This window comes from Brachycentrus maculatus, unplaced genomic scaffold (assembly GCF_059751285.1).
Source record: "Brachycentrus maculatus isolate JH-2025_06_01 unplaced genomic scaffold, ASM5975128v1 h1tg000065l, whole genome shotgun sequence".
Taxonomy (NCBI): domain Eukaryota; kingdom Metazoa; phylum Arthropoda; class Insecta; order Trichoptera; family Brachycentridae; genus Brachycentrus; species Brachycentrus maculatus.
The window spans coordinates 1,332,833-1,352,290 of NW_028280819.1; the positions used below are offsets into that span (position 1 = coordinate 1,332,833).

At 34.5% G+C, this 19,458-nt stretch overlaps 1 protein-coding gene across 3 annotated transcripts; it reads right to left on the bottom strand.

The window, feature by feature from the left end:
* Positions 1-3,933: 3,933 nt before the first annotated feature.
* On the bottom strand, positions 3,934-18,485 carry LOC148311410 (leucine-rich melanocyte differentiation-associated protein-like). 3 transcript variants are annotated; one of them, XM_088256701.1, is made up of 6 exons: positions 18,299-18,485; positions 12,215-12,328; positions 8,572-8,721; positions 7,896-8,006; positions 7,189-7,338; positions 3,934-4,693 (listed from the first exon to the last, which is right to left on the bottom strand). In XM_088256701.1, exons 2-6 carry the CDS (start codon positions 12,256-12,258, stop codon positions 4,441-4,443), a joined length of 708 nt encoding a protein of 235 aa, XP_088112827.1. In that variant the 5' UTR covers positions 12,259-12,328; positions 18,299-18,485; the 3' UTR covers positions 3,934-4,440. The 3 variants fall into 3 exon arrangements, with proteins under 3 accessions (XP_088112827.1, XP_088112828.1, XP_088112826.1); XM_088256702.1 differs by lacking the exon at positions 18,299-18,485 and adding an exon at positions 17,711-17,823; XM_088256700.1 differs by lacking the exon at positions 18,299-18,485 and adding an exon at positions 13,281-13,439.
* Between the last annotated feature and the right edge of the window lie 973 nt (positions 18,486-19,458).

Consider the following 19,458-nt stretch of genomic DNA (forward strand, 5'->3'; position numbering starts at 1 on the left):
ATAATACTTTAGATAAAATTATTACGCAGCAAAAACAAACATAATATTATCAATATTTGAAGCACTTAGTGAGTCTCATTTAATAACACTATATAATATGTAATTCAAATTTGTTTAACTGTGTTTCCCGCACTCATTCGCTTCACATGTCCAAACTATCTCAACACACCTTCCCTATATTTTATCGATAATGCTTATCTCAGCCTTGCATTCTTTTATTATTTCACCATTTTATCATCTATCATACATTGTTTTGCCGCAAATTCGTCTTAGAGATCGCATTTCGACCATTCATCGTGGAGATGATGATGTAAGTGAAGGACATTACTGCTATATGGGAAAATAAATGGAGAAGGGATAGTAAATTGGACGAGGATAATAGCAGCAAAGGAGAGGGGACTCGGGGTTGCATGCCTATACTCGTACAAGCCTGCGAAGCTACCCCGAAGGTGTGCCTTGAGAATCTACCGAAATATCAAAATAGAATATATAAAAATTAACGATAATTATAAATGATATCATGGAAAATAAATAAATTGACAACAGTCAAGTTAAGTCAAAAACGTAATAATTCTTAATACATTAACTACCGAAAGGCGACTAGTCGGCTTTTCGCTGCCAACCGTAAACGACCAAACACCGATTAGTCGGTTTTTCTACCCTGCGTACTGGCAATAATTCTCACAATTATGTACCGTATTGATTTCAAATTTGAACTATTCATTTAACCTTTCCCTTCCGGTGCTAAAATAAAATGCGCGTCTTGGTGTTACTACACAACTACACAATAAAAAATTAGCGATTTTAAATCGTAAACATATGGACATTCATAGCTTATCCCCTTAATTAATTATAAATGAAGTAAAAAATTATAATAATTTACATTTGTTTTCTGAAAACATTAAAAAATCATCTGACAACGCTCACGGAACAAGCATAGGTCCACTCTTGTCGGAAGCCCAAAATCTACTGCCGCCTGCCGCTAGCCAGTGAACATTGAGCTTTGAGCTCCTCACGCTTGCACAGTGCAAGTATGTAAGAGTGAGATGCGAATATAGTGTCGCGGTTCCCGTTCACGCGCTGTTTATACGCGAATTTGTTTTCGATATTCACAAAATATGTACCTCTAAAGTACCCGATAAGTTCTGATTATTATTAATATTATTTTTTAAATCAATGCGTAAGTATGTTTTTGAAGAATACCTAAAATCTTAGCCTTGTATTTTATATATTTATGGAGATATTATGGTTATTAGAAGCAATGTGTACAAGGTATACAACACCGGAAAGGGAGGATTAAGAGGGATATTTACTAGGAACTAAAAAACTTTGTTGGTTTAATAAAGTGTTAAATATCAGTTGTAAGAATGTGCTTGATTAAATGAATGTTTGTCTCTTAGTATTTGAAAAACACATCACTATAATTCTATATTTTTTTTATTTTACAGTCACCAATATAATAAATATATATTATTGTCAGAAAAGATATGATTTATATATTGCTTCAATTATATTATCTCTAATGTGCTATACAGTATGAATACTCAGTGTGTCATATGTCAACAAATAATTAATATACGGTGGAATACGTATAACAGTACACAATTGTTTAAATAAAAAATAAATTTACACAATATCATAACAAAACAGTTATTTCTACAGCTGAATAATCTATTTTCAACATTCCTCTGAATGAAGTAATTACCGTCTACATTTTTCGCCGTGTAAGGTGTTTATTTTACATAATTCAAGAAATAAATTAGTTGCTCTTTGTAATATTGACATTGGAAAGATAACATTTGTATGATGAAATTGAGTATGATCATTTCTAATCAAATTGGTCATCTATATAAATTATCTAAAAAAATTAAAAAATATCTAATAATTTTTTTTTTTTCTTGTTGAAAACTTCTTATCAACTTCAAGTTATTCACTGGGGTCTTTGATTTTCGATAAAATATTACATTCGAATATGAATTATATAACATATATGCAGGTTTTCATGTTTTTATAGTTTTTTCTTTTATATTATCAGCCTGAGTTATGGCAACACATGGCCGGGTGTACTCCACTCCAAACCCTCATTCGCACCCAATGGTGCATAGGGCACTGCATCATATACACGCAGTGTTATCTTGATCGTTAACACATGAAGGGAAAATGATCAGCCCTCCGTTTTGAGTTCCGGTCCAGGGTCAAAATTGAACAAATATTAGAGTGAAAAATCACTTATATTTATTTGACCCCCCTCCCCGAGAATCGAACCCAGGACCTCCATTACGGTAGCCAAGCGTGCTGACCATTATACTACGGAGGCGGACGATTGGCCGGGTACAGATAAAACGCATTTCACATAATGAAATTTTGGCATAACGAACCTGCTCCTGGAACGAATTAAGTATGTTATGTGAAGCATCACTGCAGTCTAATTGCGTATTTTAATGCAATTTATTAGTGTTGTTGTGTATTTTAGTGCTATTGATAAGTGTAATCGTGTATTTTAGTGCATTTAATTAGTGCTATTGAACTTGTGAGCGTAAAATGAAAATCATAAACGATTGACCTACATTCATTTGATAAGATAATATTATTGCGGGCAAATAACATCACAAACTTAAATATTCCAACTTGACTCACTTCACACATATACCATAATGCATAATGAGCATTTTTCTTTTTAAACAACTATTTTATTTTTCGTTTTTCTTAAAGGAATAACCCGCAGAGCTTCTATTTTAGATGCTTGTCTGCAGGTAGGATAGTCAGGATAGGGAAGGTAAAATGTGAAAAATACATCACAAACACCCAGACCAATTGAAAATAAGTATTTCTTGAATTCATTTTGCAATTGGCGGGAATCGAACCCGCGATGCCAGTTTCGCAGTCAAGCATCTACCCAACTACGCCACGGCGCCTATCATGGCGCACTATTTTTTCTTCATCTCTAATATTCTTACTATGCTATATATATTTGATTTTGCTTCAGGGAAAACTCATACATAATAATGTTGCCAATGAATTAAAAATATGATTAGAAATACTATTATTTAAAAATACAAAAGATTGAGAAAATACAATATTACAAAAATATGAGATTATATCCTGTTTTCCTTTTTTTTAATACACACACATATATAAACACATACGAAATAAACTAGTTTTATTGATTAATTAGCCATTATGAAACATTGTCTTTTAAATTATATTATTTAAATACTTGTGTGTTATGTTGTAAATTATTACATATACAGTTGTCCAAAAGTAAACATATTTAAAAAATAAATAAAAAATGCAATCGCTTCTGTCAATTCGGGCAGCCACTAATGTGGCCAAATATCCTGGTCCCAATGTGTCCCGATTAAGAGGAATCGACTGTATCTATAAATAGGATATAATAAATTTGTACTTTATATTTCAAGTACATCAGAATTTAAAATATTTATAAAAACATAATGCTTGTTACACGGAAAACTGAGTCAAGAAACCAAGCTCAGTTGACAAGCTAGTCACAAGGACAAAGATGGAAATGTCAAGTATTGAAAAAATTTCAGTGTCAACGATAAAAAACTAATTATATGGCAGATAAAAACCAAAACGCTGCAAGTATTATTGATTCCTTTCTATTTTAAGTCATTGATAAATAATTAAATAAATTAAAAGTATATTTTCAAATATGTATGCATTCAGAGTAGCTACTGATTAGATGCATTCGTAATGTGGCTACAACGTAGAATGCTTCGCATGCCATGGACCGATATGGTCAGCAATATAAATGTACTCCAAAGTGCAAGAGTAGGAAGACAATTGCTGATTGGTATCAAGGTCCGGAAGGTGTCCTATCTGGGGCATATGCTTAGAGGAGAGAAGTACAAGCTTATTACACCTAATACAGGTAAAAATAATTCTTAAGGAATTCTTACTCTGTAGTATCTATTTTATTTTTCTGTTTTGTATGCATGCTTACTGTGTTATTGCAGGACTTTTTTACACGCAATAAATAATAATTTTGTATAATTTATAAAGCGCCATTTTTGTAAAATACTACCTCAAGAGCGCTTAACAGTGATTGAATTGGGAAAAAAGAGATAGTGGAAATGATTTAGCAAACGAAAAAATTAATTTTTAGTTTTTTTCTAAACATCATCTCGCTCTCGCTGTTTCTAGCTGCTGGTGGAAAAGCATTCCACGCTATCGACTTGCGACAGCAAAGGCACGCTCGCCAAATTTAGTGTGCTGGTTGCGGGCTGGTAAGATCACTTTACCCTGAGAGAGACGTCTTTCAACCAATTTGTCCGGAACATACAGCTCGTTCAGATACTCTGGAGCCATATTATTATGTATTGATTGTATACATACAGTTAAATAACGTTTGGATTTTACCTGGCGAAACTAGTAACAGTTTTTTCTGCAGTCAAAATTAAAATGAATGCGTCAATGTTTTCAAATCACAAGATTCGGTCTGCGTTTATTTCTCGACAGCGACGTGGACTCGAAAAGGCAGGACATTTTTGCGTGCAAGTTCCTCCATTGCTGCAGCGCGCTGTTGGACATGGATACGTCGCTGTTGGAGAAGGAAGTCAGGCGCTCCAGGAAGGGTCTCTGGTACAGCCTCTTGGCTTCTTGTCTCTGGTCATCCGTCACCGCCCTGTCGTCCAAATGTACCAAGCACGGGAAGAGGGATATCACAAACAGCCTGCAAAAATAGACATGCGAATAATATTTCTATTTTTTAAACATCGCTCACTGCTTTCAACAACGTTATATATAAAAAAACTTGATTTTTCAGGAGATCGTTTTTAAAGTTTAAAAATATAATGAAATGTTTTTAAAATAAATATCAAGCCACTTATTGAACTTTTTACTGTGCAACAGATCTTTTTAGGTAATACCTGAATTTTTTTCTCCATTTGAAAAATATTTAGAATATTAAAAAAAAAAAAACAATACCTTTTCTTCAAAATGCAAAAACAACACTTTCTGCCCTGTAGCAGGTAAATATTAAGTTAAAAATATGGCGCTTTTGCTGGGATATAGTACATTTTCTGGACATTTCAACTGAAAATCAACCCTACACTATGGGACTTGTTTCAATGTTCCCTAACCAGTTGCCAGTTTATCCCCCACGTGACTCGGGCAAGGAGTTTGTGTTGCATTGATGAGTCCGAGTGCTGCTCGGGCAAATCATATTCCAACTTGGTGGTATTGTTTTGCCTGACCCAAATATATTTATGTATTTGTTTTTATGGACTAACCCGAGCAGTGTTCGGGTAGTCCTGTTTCCAGTTGATTGGTGATGATTTCTAGCACCGACAAATTTTCTCACCAAAATTCGACTGTATGTGGTTAATATGGGACTATCGTAAAATGGATGATAATAAGAAAAACTAACACTTTACAAAAAACATTTAGAAAATAAGTACAATATGTTTTTTGAGAACTTAATACAAAATATAAGAAAGGAATGTAAGGCTGAACGAGGAATAATTGAAAAGATTAGGAAGAGCTCTTTGCGGTGGTATGGACATGTGCAGTGAATGGATAACGAGAGAATGACTAAGAAAATATATGTGGCGAATGTGAGAGGGAAAACAGAACGAGGACGACCGAAAAAGACTTGGCACAATCAGATCAATCAGAACCTAAAATCTGGCGGTGTCTGAAAATCGGAGAAAAGTCTGCATAATCGGAGGGCATGTATGACTAGATGTATGGATGTGAAGGAGGCGAGGAGTGTATGTCAGGACAGAAGAGCGTTCCATCCTCTCTGCCTACCCCTGCGGAGAAACGGCGTGATGGTAGTAGTAGTAGTAATACAAAATACGAATATAAAATATTGGTAAAAAATTAAGATATATGCTAGTTGTCGCTACATTCCTTACATGTGTTGCCTTAGATTGGATGTCTGTCATAAATTTTACAAATGTCCCGCATTCTAGGGTTGAACATTTAATTTCTTGTTTTGCTTTGCTGTGTAGCGGATAGGTGTCACTATGATACAAAAATATTATCGATTCTTTTGTCATAATTTTTTCGATGCAATCTAGTATCGCCCGCGTCAAATTTATTTACTATTTTTATTTCATAATTACAATAATACGCCTTAACTGAGTTTTTCATAATATTTATTAAAAACTTCATCATATTTATAAAAATATATGAAAGAAAATTGCTTATGACATGCAATCAAATACGACATGGCCGAATGATGCGATCTATTTCAGATCCACCCACTTACATTATCCATTTATGAACAGCTATATTTTTTATTTAATTTCTATTTTAATGACTTTATGGATGATGGAGGCAGGTCGAACAACTTTATTGCAATATAATCATTGTTCTTATGGCCGAAAGAGGTATGGTTTTGTTTGATGTGTTCCTGTTTTTAGGATCTTGTAGTTCTATGTACGTTACTATAAAGTGTGTTAGTTATGATTTGTGTACTTCAAATTTCTTTAATACGTTAAATGCCAATACTAAAATTTGTCAATTTTGAAATCCATAAAGAAAACACTTTTCCGCAATTTACGTATTTTAATAATATAATGTATTTAGTTTCTTTAATTTTTTGATTTGACGATGGGTTCCATAGTTAAAGCATTTTGAATATAGCGCTTGATTGAGGTCCCCCATGGCATTGCGGTCCAACACAGGCGAGGTCACCGATGCCCCTGTGGTAACAACTTTGCGTTGTCGCGCTGACGTAAGCAGTACAGAAGCGTTTCAATACTAACTAAACCGAAGATTTCCAAGCAGACCCGACTCTGAAGCGAGATAGCTAAAAAGCCGCGAGAACTGCTTGGATCGTAGACGCAAACAGACGTTTTATTTCGATTTTCAATTCACTTCTTTAACTCCATATATTGTAAATTAGTTGTCATTAGTTGATTCCAGTATTTAGTATAGAATCGCATTTATTTCAATAAAGGAACCAACTGTAAGTACATCATTTCGTTTACATTCTGTGCACTACTCCTTTGCATTAACAATCCCGATCACCAACAAGTGATCACAAAACGCGCCAACACGCCGCCCCCAAAATAGCTGTTCCCGAAACCAATAGCTATAAAAGTTGACCAAACAGCTATACCCCCATATCATTTAACGTGTTAACAAACTTCACCATAGCCAATGTGTTAAATGGCAGTTACAATGATTTACGATTTGGACGGCAGTGCAGATACTGACCTGTATTGGAGGTATTCGTAAAAAGTGCCCCCGTTCAAGTAGCTAGGTGCTGCGGGATTCCCCATCAGACAAATGTACTTGAGGTTCGGACAGGACTGCTGTAGGTTCCTCATCCAATAAAAGAGCTTCTTGATTTCACAGTGGTTTAACCTAAAAATACATATATAAACACTGAAATCTGGTGATGTCAGAGGGCATGTATGACTAGATGTATGGGTGTGAAGGAAGCGAGGAGTGTATGTAAGGACAGAAGAGTGTGGCGTTCCATCCTCCCTCCCTACACCTGCGGGGAAACGGCATGGTGTGCATAGGGCACTGCATCATTTAAACACAGTATTATCTTGATCGTTAACACATGAAGGAAAAGTGATCAACCCTCCGTTTCCGGTATCAGTCCAGGGTAACATGGAATAAATATTAGAGTTAAAAAATCACTTATATTTATTTGACCCTCCTCAAGGAGGACACTACGGAGGTGGGCGGAGATGTCAATAGTATGGGTGTCTCAAATCGAGATGAAATATTTATCATTGTTTTAAATGAAAGAAGATAGAACATTCACCGTTCTGTCCATTATTACATTAATTTTTGGAACTTGTGTGTATGCAATGGTCTTGGATCCAATCGATCTTGGTCTAGGATTTTTAAAGTTTATTTACATAATTTAAAAAAATCCGCACAGTACATTTGATGAATATTTTGCTCACCATAGTAATTCCAGCTTCGGCATCGCAGGAAATATTGTAGACTCGTTTATCAGATTATTGTCAGCGATCAGGGATGTCAGATTTGTAAAGTGAGTCAGGAACTTCAAATTTCTGCAGTAAAAAAAGTAACAGTTTAAAAAATCCATACGTAAAATTTAGCAGCTCTGCATTCATTGTACATAATTAGATTAACACATGGTTTGCAAGAAACGCTAAAGAGCATTTCCTACTGTTGGTAGAGAGCAAAAGACCCTTCTTCTTCTTCTTTCTCTGCCAGTTCTAACGAAGATCGGCGATCATCATGGCTATCTTCAATTTTGATGCTGCAGCTCGGAACAGAGATTTGGTGCTTTTGCCAAACCATTGTCGTATGTTTTTCAGCCATGATGTCCTTCGGCGTCCTTGAGTTCTTCGCCCCTCAATCTTTCCTTGTATGATATATTTATTTTTCATTTCTCATGACGTGTCCGAAGTACATCAGCTTTCTCTGCGTTCTATTTGCTTACTTTTGATAGAGCGCAAGACCCCAAAAAACATTGTACAGATCCGAATTGGATTTGCGGTTATTTGTGATTAGTAAACGACCGTAATTAGTATACTAATTAGGGTCTGGGTTGATGAAAAACCACCCGCCGACAATGTGTTAGTAAATAAAACAATCGTAAAATTCTCTTACTGTATTTTGTTGTGGCTTATGTCCAATATTTCAACAGACGGACCGAATCTCTCCACCAATGTTTTAGGAATAGTATGCAATCTCTCGTACGCCAAAGTCAGTCTGCTGTCGTCAAAATCATCCATATTTGTGCTGTCACATAATGATGGACTATGTAAAGAAAAAATTCACTTAACGTTAAAAGGTAATTTATGTATTAAATGTTATATCAAACACTGTTTTTTTTTTTTTAAGTTGTATTTTCCGCCTCCGTAGTGTAATGGTCAGCACGCTCGGCTACCGTTCTGGAGGACCCGGGTTCGATTCCCAGGGGGGGTAAGAATAAATATGAGTGATTTTTTCACAGTGATATTTATTCAATATTACCCTGGACTGGTACTTGAAGCGGAGGGCTGATCACCTTTCCTTCAAGTGTAAACGATCAAGATAACACTGCGTTTATATGACGCAGTGCCCTATGCATCATTGGGGTGCGGATAAGGGTTTTATTATTATTAAGTTGTATTTTATTATTAAAAAAACATGTAAAAATAAATTTTGTGACAATTGTTTAGCCTAGTTATGGCATTTCTTGGCAATTGTCACAAAATTGATTTTTATGTATTTTTTAACAATAAAATACAACTTAGTAGAATCAAAAAATCAGTGTTTGATATAACATTTAATACATAAATTAAAATGGAGTACTACAAATTAAACGCCAAATCTACAAATAAGTTTAAAGGTAAACTTAACCCTTTGGCTATCGGGACATTTGGGGTAACTTTACTAGAAATACCTCAATTTCAACATAAATAATTCAAAAGTAAAATGTGTTTGGTGATTTATAAACCCTCTGTGCCATTGTTGAAACAATTCTGTTTTCAGATTCCATGTTCAGCGTGACGAAAATATCTATCTGAGTTTAGTTAACTAAATGTATGCTACCTCAGTGCTCCCCAACCGGTGTGCCGTGGCACACTGTTGTGCCGTGAGCCGAATACAGGTGTGCCGCGATCAAATTCAATGTATATGACATTTTACAAGTTTTCATTATGTATTTTTAATACACGATGATAAATTATTTTTCATTTTATTATGTGTTTTTCAAAATGTAGGATATAATAATTCTCTCTCTCTCTCTCTCTCTCAACCGTTATCCGCACAACAATGGTGCATAGGACACTGCATCATATAAACACAGTGTTATCTTGATGGTTAACACATGAAGGAAAGGTGATTAGCCCTCCGCTTTGGGCACCAGGCCAGGGTAGTATTGAATAAATATTTCAAATCATTTCATCCATTCGCCAGGAACTACGCTTGGATGGCTTGTCTCTGGCCAATATCTGTACCCGACGGATTCTCCAGTTCTTTGGACACGTTGCGCGTGGCAACGAGGATAGCCTGGAACGACTAGTTGTGATCGGTAGCCTGGAGGGAAAGAGAGGGAGAGGAAGATCCCCCACACGATGGACCGATCAAGTTAAGGCAGCAGCAGGCACCTCAGTGGTTGGAGCGCTACGTGCAGCGCAGTCAAGGGATAACTGGAGAAGAGTCATTGCTTTTGCAAGGGTCACAACCCTCAGCAATGAGGATTAAGACGGAGAAGAAATATTTATTTGCCCCCCCCGCCCTTGGAAATCAAACCCGGGACTTCCAAAACGGTAGCTGAGTGTGCTGACCATTACACTACGGAGGCGGATAATAATTACTGCACTTGAATAATTTTTCAATGGTCTATATACTTTAGCTTTTGGTGTGCCGCGGAATACTAGGAAGAATTTTAGTGTGTCGTAGGTGAGAAAAAGTTTCAGAGCACTGTGCTACCTTATACAAAATCGGCTAACAAGTAAGTGCTGCTCGCTTAATGTCCACCTCCTTTCCACTGCAAATCAAACGACTTGCTGACTTAATTGACGATATCCGGTATTGAAAGGAATAGAGCAGGAGTGTGGATAATTAAGGAATAAAAAATACATGTATTTTTTTAACTTACGCAATACATGTATTGTCCGCCTCCGTAGTGTAATGGTCAGCACGCTCGGCTACCGTTCTGGAGGTCCCGGGTTCGATTCCCAAGTGGGGTAAAATAAATATAAGTGATTTTTTCACTGTAATATTTATTCAATATTACCATGGACTGGTACCTGAAGCGGAGGGCTGATCACCCTTACTTCATGTGTAAACGATCAAGATAACACTGCGTTTATATGACACAGTGCCCTATGCACCATTGGGGTGCGGATAAGAGTTTTATTATTATTATTATACATGTATTATATTTGTATCAATTTATTGCACATTGTTAATTAACCTTGACACACAAAAATTTATCTATTTGAAGAATATCACAGCTTTACATCTTAATTTTCGCAGAAACAAAATTGGTTTCATGCGCTATTTTTTCTCGTTTCTTTTGAAGTATTTTCATGAATTAAATTCTTGTAATATTATAATAAATTGTAAGATAAAAGATATGAATGATCATTCAATTCTAATTATCAATATTAACATATAATATAATAATAAATAATAAAACCCTTATCCGCACCCCAATGGTGCATAGGGCACTGCGTCATATAAACGCAGTGTTATCTTGATCGTTTACACATGAAGAAAAGGTGATCAGCCCTCCGCTTCAGGTACCAGTTTAGGATAATATTGAATAAATATGACAGTGAAAAAATCACTTCTATTTATTTTACCCCCCTTGGGAATCGAACCCGGGACCTCCAGAACGGTAGCCGAGCGTCCTGACCATTACACTACGGAGGCGGCACATATAATATTGAAGAAAAAAAACTTAACCTACTTAGTTTTTCTCGTTTCTCTTTAGGCATTATTGTGACTTCAATTTTCATAATATTTTAAGTTTTATTTACTGTCTTGGCATTCATTTTCATGGTGAAACACATGAAGACACGATGAAATTGTAAAAGAAAAACACTTGTATTTTACTACTTGAGTATATTTAATTTTATTCAAACAACTAGTTTCGGAAACTACAGATGCTTACATCTTCGAATCTAAATATAAACTAAATATCAATAACATCTGTAGCTTCCGAAACAAGTCGTTAAAATAAAATTAAATACAACATAACTGGTAAAAAACAAGTGTTTTTCTTTTACAATATTATAACACATTGCGAGACCGAGTAAGAAATACCGACATCCGGAGCATGTGTAAGACGGAGGAGACGGGTGGGGACAACAACAAAGGCGATACTGGAATGAACATATAAACAGAATGTCAGAAGACAGACTTCCACGTATCGCCCTTCAAGGTAACCCTGAAGGACGCAGACCCCCAGGCAGACCTGCGAAAAGATGAAAAGACAACTGGGAGTCAACATCCCAAGAGCGACATTCGGAGGCACAAACAGATCCCTAGGATCTACAAAAAGAAGAAGAAGAGGAAGAAGAAGAATATTATAACGAATTGAAAAACCAATAATAACATGTATGAATAAAAAAATTGCACAACCCTGAAGGAATCCCTAACATACTGTCCAAAATTTATCTGATACTTTTACATATAAATCATGACATCAGATCTGTATTTGTATCCGGTATTTCTTGCTAGAGTACTGAAAGCCGATATATAAGGTTTTGATAGCCAAAAGGTGAAAAACATTAGAGCTTGGTTAGGAAATACAAACCAGTTTTCTCTGTCCATACAAAAATAATCTCCGAGCGAAGTCATGTCAAGTGTGGTGGAAAAGATACCTGTATTCAGATAAGGATCTATGATTTCCACTCCCTCATCAAGGTCCCTGTAACAAAAGGAAGTCACTAATAAAATCTGTAAATCACTTTCTTACCAGAGCATGACATAATTATTACCAGGAGGTTTATGAAAGAGAAAATATATTTTTGTGAATATCACACACCGCATATCGGCAACCAGTTCTTTGAAAATGCTAATTTATATATGTGGACTATAATATCCACTTTTTTCTATTAAAATTGTCTCACTTTAGGTGCATCTTATTATTATTAAACCATATCCGCTCCCTAGGTGGAGCATATGGAGTCCACAAACTGTCTCCAGGCTTTTCTGTCGGCTGCCAGCTCCCTTGCATCCTCCCAAGTCAGATCCGTGTCCCGAAGTTCTGACGAGAACTGCCGACGAATTGTCAGCAGTGGTCGTCCTGGGCATCTTATACTCGAAATTAATATAAAAATGTCCAGTGTTTGACAAAAAATTCCCGCCAGTCTTGAAAATGGCTATATTCGATACTGCGGGAAAAATTTATCTATCTGGCAGCATTGTAGTGAGAAGAATATACAATTAAAATTGTAGTCCTCCACATAACACCATGCGTGCATTTATAGTTCACAAAAACACATTACAATTGTATAATGTGAGGCAAATAGAGAACTGTAATTTAGCAAGTAAAACTTAAATTGAAAATGCATAAATATTACCACAAAGTGCCGAATCAATTAAGGGATTTTTTTCAAATATTTTTAGGTCAACTTTTTTTTTAGTCTTGATTTGCAATCTTATAATAAAAAATTAAGTAAAAATATTTTATTCTAAAAAAAAATTATTAAATTTGTACATCTTACAGAATTATGTATATAAATTTTTAAATAAATAAAAATAATAATAATTAATGCCACACTACAAAATACTGTAATGATTAAATTCCTGGTCCACCTAAATATTTATTTTTTTAAAAACTATACAAACGATAAAAATAAAATAACAAAGATACTAACTCAGAATGGTAATCTAGTATATCACTCGCCATTTTGGATGGGAAGATATTTTTCAATTTTTTAAAGATGAGAAATTACGTATTATAAATAACTGACTTTTGGACACAACTTAAGCACAAAAATACAAGTTTCCTGGTTCACTTCCAAAAGCCGAATGGTGAGTGATAACAATTTGACATCGGCTCACTAAAATAATAATCGGCTTTATCTGTCCCTCACTTGATCAATGAGAAACAATAACATATAAAAGATAATTGGCAGAGATGTGACTAATGGGTAACTGTTACTCCGGTTTCGGTCACCCGATTGGGATGATATTCGTAACCTTTCTTGGTTACATTACTGACAAAAAAATAAAAGTTGTTTCACACACAAACTCTTAACACATTGTTTGTGGGAAACGCTTAAAAACGTCTTTAACATACAGTTGGTAGAGAGCAGGAAAAAATAAAAGTTGTTTCACACACAAACTCTTAACACATTGTTTGTGGGAAACGCTTAAAAACGTCTTTAACATACAGTTGGTAGAGAGCAGGAAAAAATAAAAGTTGTTTCACACACAAACTCATAACACATTGTTTGCGGGAAATGCTTAAAAACGTCTTTAACATACAGTTGGTAGAGAGCAGGAGACGCTTATAAGCGTTATATATGCTAACTTTGGTAGAGCGCGAGAGATGCCAAAAAACATTGTACAGATCAGAGTTGGATTTGCAGTTTTTTATGGTTAGTATACGACCCTAATAAGTATACTAATTATGGTCATGTTGATGAAAAAACCGCCTGCCTACACTGTGTTAATTGCTGCTCCAACTAGTTCCTATCCATTTAAAAAATCCTTCTTTTTGTATAGATTCCAAATTTCTTTCCAGCAAAACATAATATTTCTTGTGGGAGTATAGCTTTTCGGTTTAATTTTAAAATATATTATGGGTCTTATTTTTTAAAGAGTTCCTAAAGGCGGTATGGACATGTAGAGTGAATGGATAACAAGAGAATGACTAAGAAAGTATATGTGGGGAATGTGAGCGGGAAAACAGAACGAGGACAGCCAACAAGAGTTGGCACGATCAGATCAATCAGAACCTAAAATCCGGTGGTGTCAAAACTCTGCGTAATCGGAGGGCACATATGACTAGATGTATGGATGTGAATAAAGCGAAGATATATCAGGACAGAAGAGTGTGGCGTTGATCAAAACATCCAACTTGTCGCGCAACAATCTGCGTCAAGCCGTGCGCAAGAGAGCGGCTACCAACTCTATGTAAGAGCGATTTCGTAAACAATTATATTTTGGAGTGATGAAGCCCATTTTCATTTAAATGGAAGTGTAAACAAGCGGAATTGCCATTATTGTCACCTAAAGGACAGAACCCACGTTTCAAACATCAACAGCTACTTCACAGTTCCGAAGTGACGGTTTATATATATAAATATATATATAATAATAATAAAACCCTTATCCGCACCCCAATGGTGCATAGGGCACTGTGTCACATAAACGCAGTGTTATCTTGATCGTTTACACATGAAGGAAAGGTGATCAGCCCTCCGCTTCAGGTACCAGTCCATGGTAATATTGAATAAATATTACAGCGAAAAAATCACTTATATTTATTTTACCCCCCTTGGGAATCGAACCCGGGACCTCCAGAACGGTAGCCGAGCGTGCTGACCATTACACTACGGAGGCGGACAAATATATAAATATATATATATATATATATATATATATATATATATATATATATATATATATATATATATATATAAATGAAATATTTATTTACTGTTAGTGTTAAGTTCACAAAAAGTATTCCACTATTTTAACTTTGCCCTTTAGTCATGATATTAGTTGATTGAACCGCTGATGTTTAAATTAACAGACATAATTATCAAATAAATAAATATGCTATTAATCAACAGGGCTATGATAAGGCGGGAGACAGAACTATGATAGGTTATAGAAAGAAAATATTGATTTACAATAATTCTTATCTCTTCCATGTATACACAAGTACATGGTAACAAGAAAAAATATCAACAAATTGAATAGATAATGATTTACAATCTTTGGGTGGATTACAAATGGAAGTTGTCATTTTAACACGTTGACTGCCATGACAATTTTCAAAATTACGGTCTAAAAATCCAATTTCATTAAACCATATTAAATACTCTAATCATAGTACATAATTATATTTTCCGTTCTTTATTAATAAAATTTTCAGTTTGTGTTAGCCAGCATTGATTTTTTGTTCTCTTCCCAGATACCATCTATCCATATTAGTACTGATATCGCTCACTCCTTTCAACAACGTCATAAATCCAAAAACTTGCTTTTTCAGAAGATCGTTTTTAAAGTTTAAAAATAGAATAAAATGTATTAAAAATGAATATCAAGCCACTAATTGAACTTTTTACTGTGCAACAGATCTTTTTAGGACCTGACGGTTTTTTCTCCATTTGAAAAATATTTAGTTTATTTAAAAAAATAATAAAACAATACATTTTCTTCAAAATGCAAAAAGAACATTTTCTGCCCTGTAGCGGGTAAATATTAAGATAAAAGTATGCCACTTTTGCTGGGAAATATTACATTTTCTGGGCATTCCGAAAACATGCAGAACTGAAAATTTATGATTTTTCATATATGTATGACGTTGTTGAAAGGAGTGAGCGAAAGTTAGTTAAGTGTAATATTAAGTTAAGCGTGTTGCCTTCCTAGGCGCAATGTAAGTATTTGAGAGAGATGTAAGTATGTACATAGAAATAAGAATAAACAAGTAAATTCACTACCTGAGTAAAATCAAGAACTAAAATCATACACCTAAGTAACTTCACTGCCAACTTAGAATCATTGAAATGTATAAACTCATGCCTCTAGCGAGATAGCGAGTGTTTTTGCCTAGAATTTTCACTCATGAATTACATGAAATTATAGTAACTTTAAACATAAAGAGTAAATCCACTCACAAGTAGGCATAGGCTATGAAACTTATAAAGTTGAAGCCTGAGTAGGGACATGATAAACGGTGTTGCATAAGCCGTAGCTAGATTTCAGAGTCACTTGGACGTTAGGTAATTCAAAAAAAAAAAAAAAGGAGTGAGCGATGAGTTAAGCACGAATATGGCAAGTAAACACAGTACGAGATAACTCCTAGTCGTTGTCCTAACAAAAAACGCAATCTACGAGTTATCTCGTAGCTGGCAATCAAGGTGTTAACTATGTAGTGAGGATAAAATTACTGTCTGTTGCCTTCTGTATGCTGACGATGCTGTGCTTCTTGCCGATAGTAGATATTCGAATAGTGATATAAGGAAAGAATGCAAGGCTGAGATAAACATTATCGATAAAATTAAGAAATCTGTGATCTTGTCACATTGTAGTGAATAAAAAAATTATGTTTTTTTTTCTCAAACTGCATTTGTTTTTTTTTAAATATATAAGTACGTTAAATACAATATGTTTTTTGAGTAGCTTGATATTGTTGTCCACCAATACCAGAATGAAATACTAAAATCGGTTATTATTTGAGAAAAATAGTGTTGATCTTGTTCACACCTAATAAAATAGATCATTTTTGCGAAAAAGTAATTTTAGAATACATAAAAGAAAAAACTCAACCCCGAGACTATTAATTTAAAACTTAAAAATTTAATAATAATAATCCCTTACCACACCCCAATGGTGCATAGGGCACTGCTTCATATAAACGCAGTGATATCTCGATTGATTACACATGAAGGAAAGGTGATCAGCCCTCCACTTCAGGTACCAGTCCAGGGTAATATTGAATAAATATGACAGTGAAAAAATCACTTATATTTATTTTACCCCTCTTGGGAATCGAACCCGGGACCTCCAGAATGGTAGCCGAGCGTGCTGACCATTACATTTAAAACATAAAAATTTATAAAACAAAAATAAAAATTGGCAAAATGTATGAAACTGAAAAGAATAAATAGAGAAAAAACTCCAAAATGACTGACAACAAAAGTAATAGAATCTAGTGCAATAATATTTGAAATTTGATAAAATAACATTTTCAGGAGCGGAGGAAGACCGAGAAAAACTTGACACAATCAGGTATGTCAAATACTTGAAAGCAGTCAGGTCAGGAGTCGAAATAATCGGCGGGTATGTATGAGGAGATGCATGAACGTGGAAGAGGCGAAGAATGTTTGTAAAGACAGAGTAGTGTGGCATTCTATTCTCTCTGCCTACCCCTGAGGTGAAGCGGCGTGATGTTTAGTTAGTGAACATTTTCAAATGACAACTGACAAAAAATAACGAGAGAACAAAAAAGGGTTTTTGAGAACCTGAGGATTCTCAAAAACCAATAATCCAATGTGTTTAGGTGTATGAGGGTATTTAAAGTGAAATTAGAATTCTTCTGTTGGGGAAAGCGCAATTTTGTGTTTATTACCGTTTTATACATATATTTTTTGCAGGGCTTTTTTTCCATGTAACGTGGTGGAATGGTGTTCCGACAACTTTTTTTTTAATTTTCTTAATCAATTAGACAAAACAATGTTTGCGCTCACGTAATTACAATATATATTTAAATAATTCATAAAAATTATAAAATATGTATTGTAATGAATATTAAAATGATATTTGAATATATTTTCTTTAGTAAAAAGCTTGACATGAAGTGAGTTCCGGGACCTTTTTTTTTTAAAAAAAAGAACTGTATACAAGTAATCACCTACCTACAAATATCACATATACACGAAACCATCGAAAGACTTGACTCCATGTTAAATCTTAAAATATTTTAAAGTGGAATAATCACAATGAAACTGTCAAGTAAATAAATTTTAAATATTATTGTAGATAATATAATGTAGGTAAACAATAATATTTGGTTACGTCATTTGTGAATGCCATGTATGCAATAGCCAAACTTTTGGGTATAATTTTTATTGTTCTGAATATTTGTTTCAACTTCTATTCATGGAGTATGACGTTGTGGTAAATAAAAATATGTTTTTATGTAATGAGAAAAAAGTACCTTTTATTAAGAAAGAATTGTTAACAAACAATTAGTATGAAAACTGCGATACACGGGTTTAATATCACTGGACTTCAGATATCAATGAACTTCGTTAGTAAAAACATTATTAATAATGAAAAACTTTTTGACTTATTTTTATTGTAATTTTGACACCTCCCATTCGATTCTTGACATTTGACATGACATCGGATATTCTTGTATTGCCATTAATAAAAAAATATAAAATAAACCATTTGAAACTCGGGACAATGTTATAATGTATAAAATAATAATATACAAAATGTTGTATAATGAAATAGGCATTTAATCAATTCGTAATCCAAGATGAAATAAAATTATGAAATATGCTCTAAGAAACGAAATACCATTTTTTTATTCTCTGTAGGGTTGTGGTCCCGTGGTTAGTGTCGCGGACAAATAATGATTTTAACACTTTAATTTATATAAAATTTTAAAGATGTTAAAATTTTAATTTTAATTTACCTATTATGTCAGAGTTTCTCAATTCGAATCCACTCTACCATAATTTGATTTGGGTCAGGAGTCGTAATAATCATCGCGTATGTATGAGGAGATGCATATATGTAAAAGAGGCGAAGAATGTTTGCAAAGACAGAGTGGTGTGGCGTTCGATTCTCTCTGCCTACCCCTGCGAAGTGGCGTGATGGTTAGTTAGTTAGTTATAATTTGATATCTTTTTCTAATAATGAACCGCTTAGGCTCACAGAAATAGTATAAAATTGAAATATTTGTAAATAATAAAAACACAAATATTTCATTACGATGAACTCTGCGATTATATCGCGAGGAGGCTAGTATTATTTTTAATTCTTTCAATGTAAGTATTAAATCAGCCACTCAAAGCTTTAAAAAAAAACGTTGATGCTTGGCCTTTGTGCTTGCCCGACGTCGGACAAATCTTCAATGTGTGCCACCTGAAGTTACCACTCATGCTACAAGTGCTAAAGATCTTCTGGAACGCCATTTTGAGGATCGAATGATCTCGAAATTATAAAGTTCGTATAAATTATTAAGGGTGTACTCACAAATATTCAATTCTGTACGTGACCGGCTGTACTAGGAGCCACATTTAGGTATGTCCGTGCACGTTTTTTATTAGAATATATACAGTAAGTAACAAACCATCACGCCGCTTC

Bases quoted from the DNA above. Each gene is read 5' to 3' on its own strand.
- LOC148311410 (XM_088256700.1), bottom strand. From the start codon at position 13,312: ATGGCGAGTGATATACTAGATTACCATTCTGA. The intron at 12,329-13,280 runs GTTAGTATCTTT...CTTTTGTTACAG, and splicing joins ATACTAGATTACCATTCTGA to GGACCTTGATGAGGGAGTGG. The intron at 8,722-12,214 runs GTTTGTATTTCC...TTCTTTACATAG, and splicing joins TGTATGGACAGAGAAAACTG to TCCATCATTATGTGACAGCA.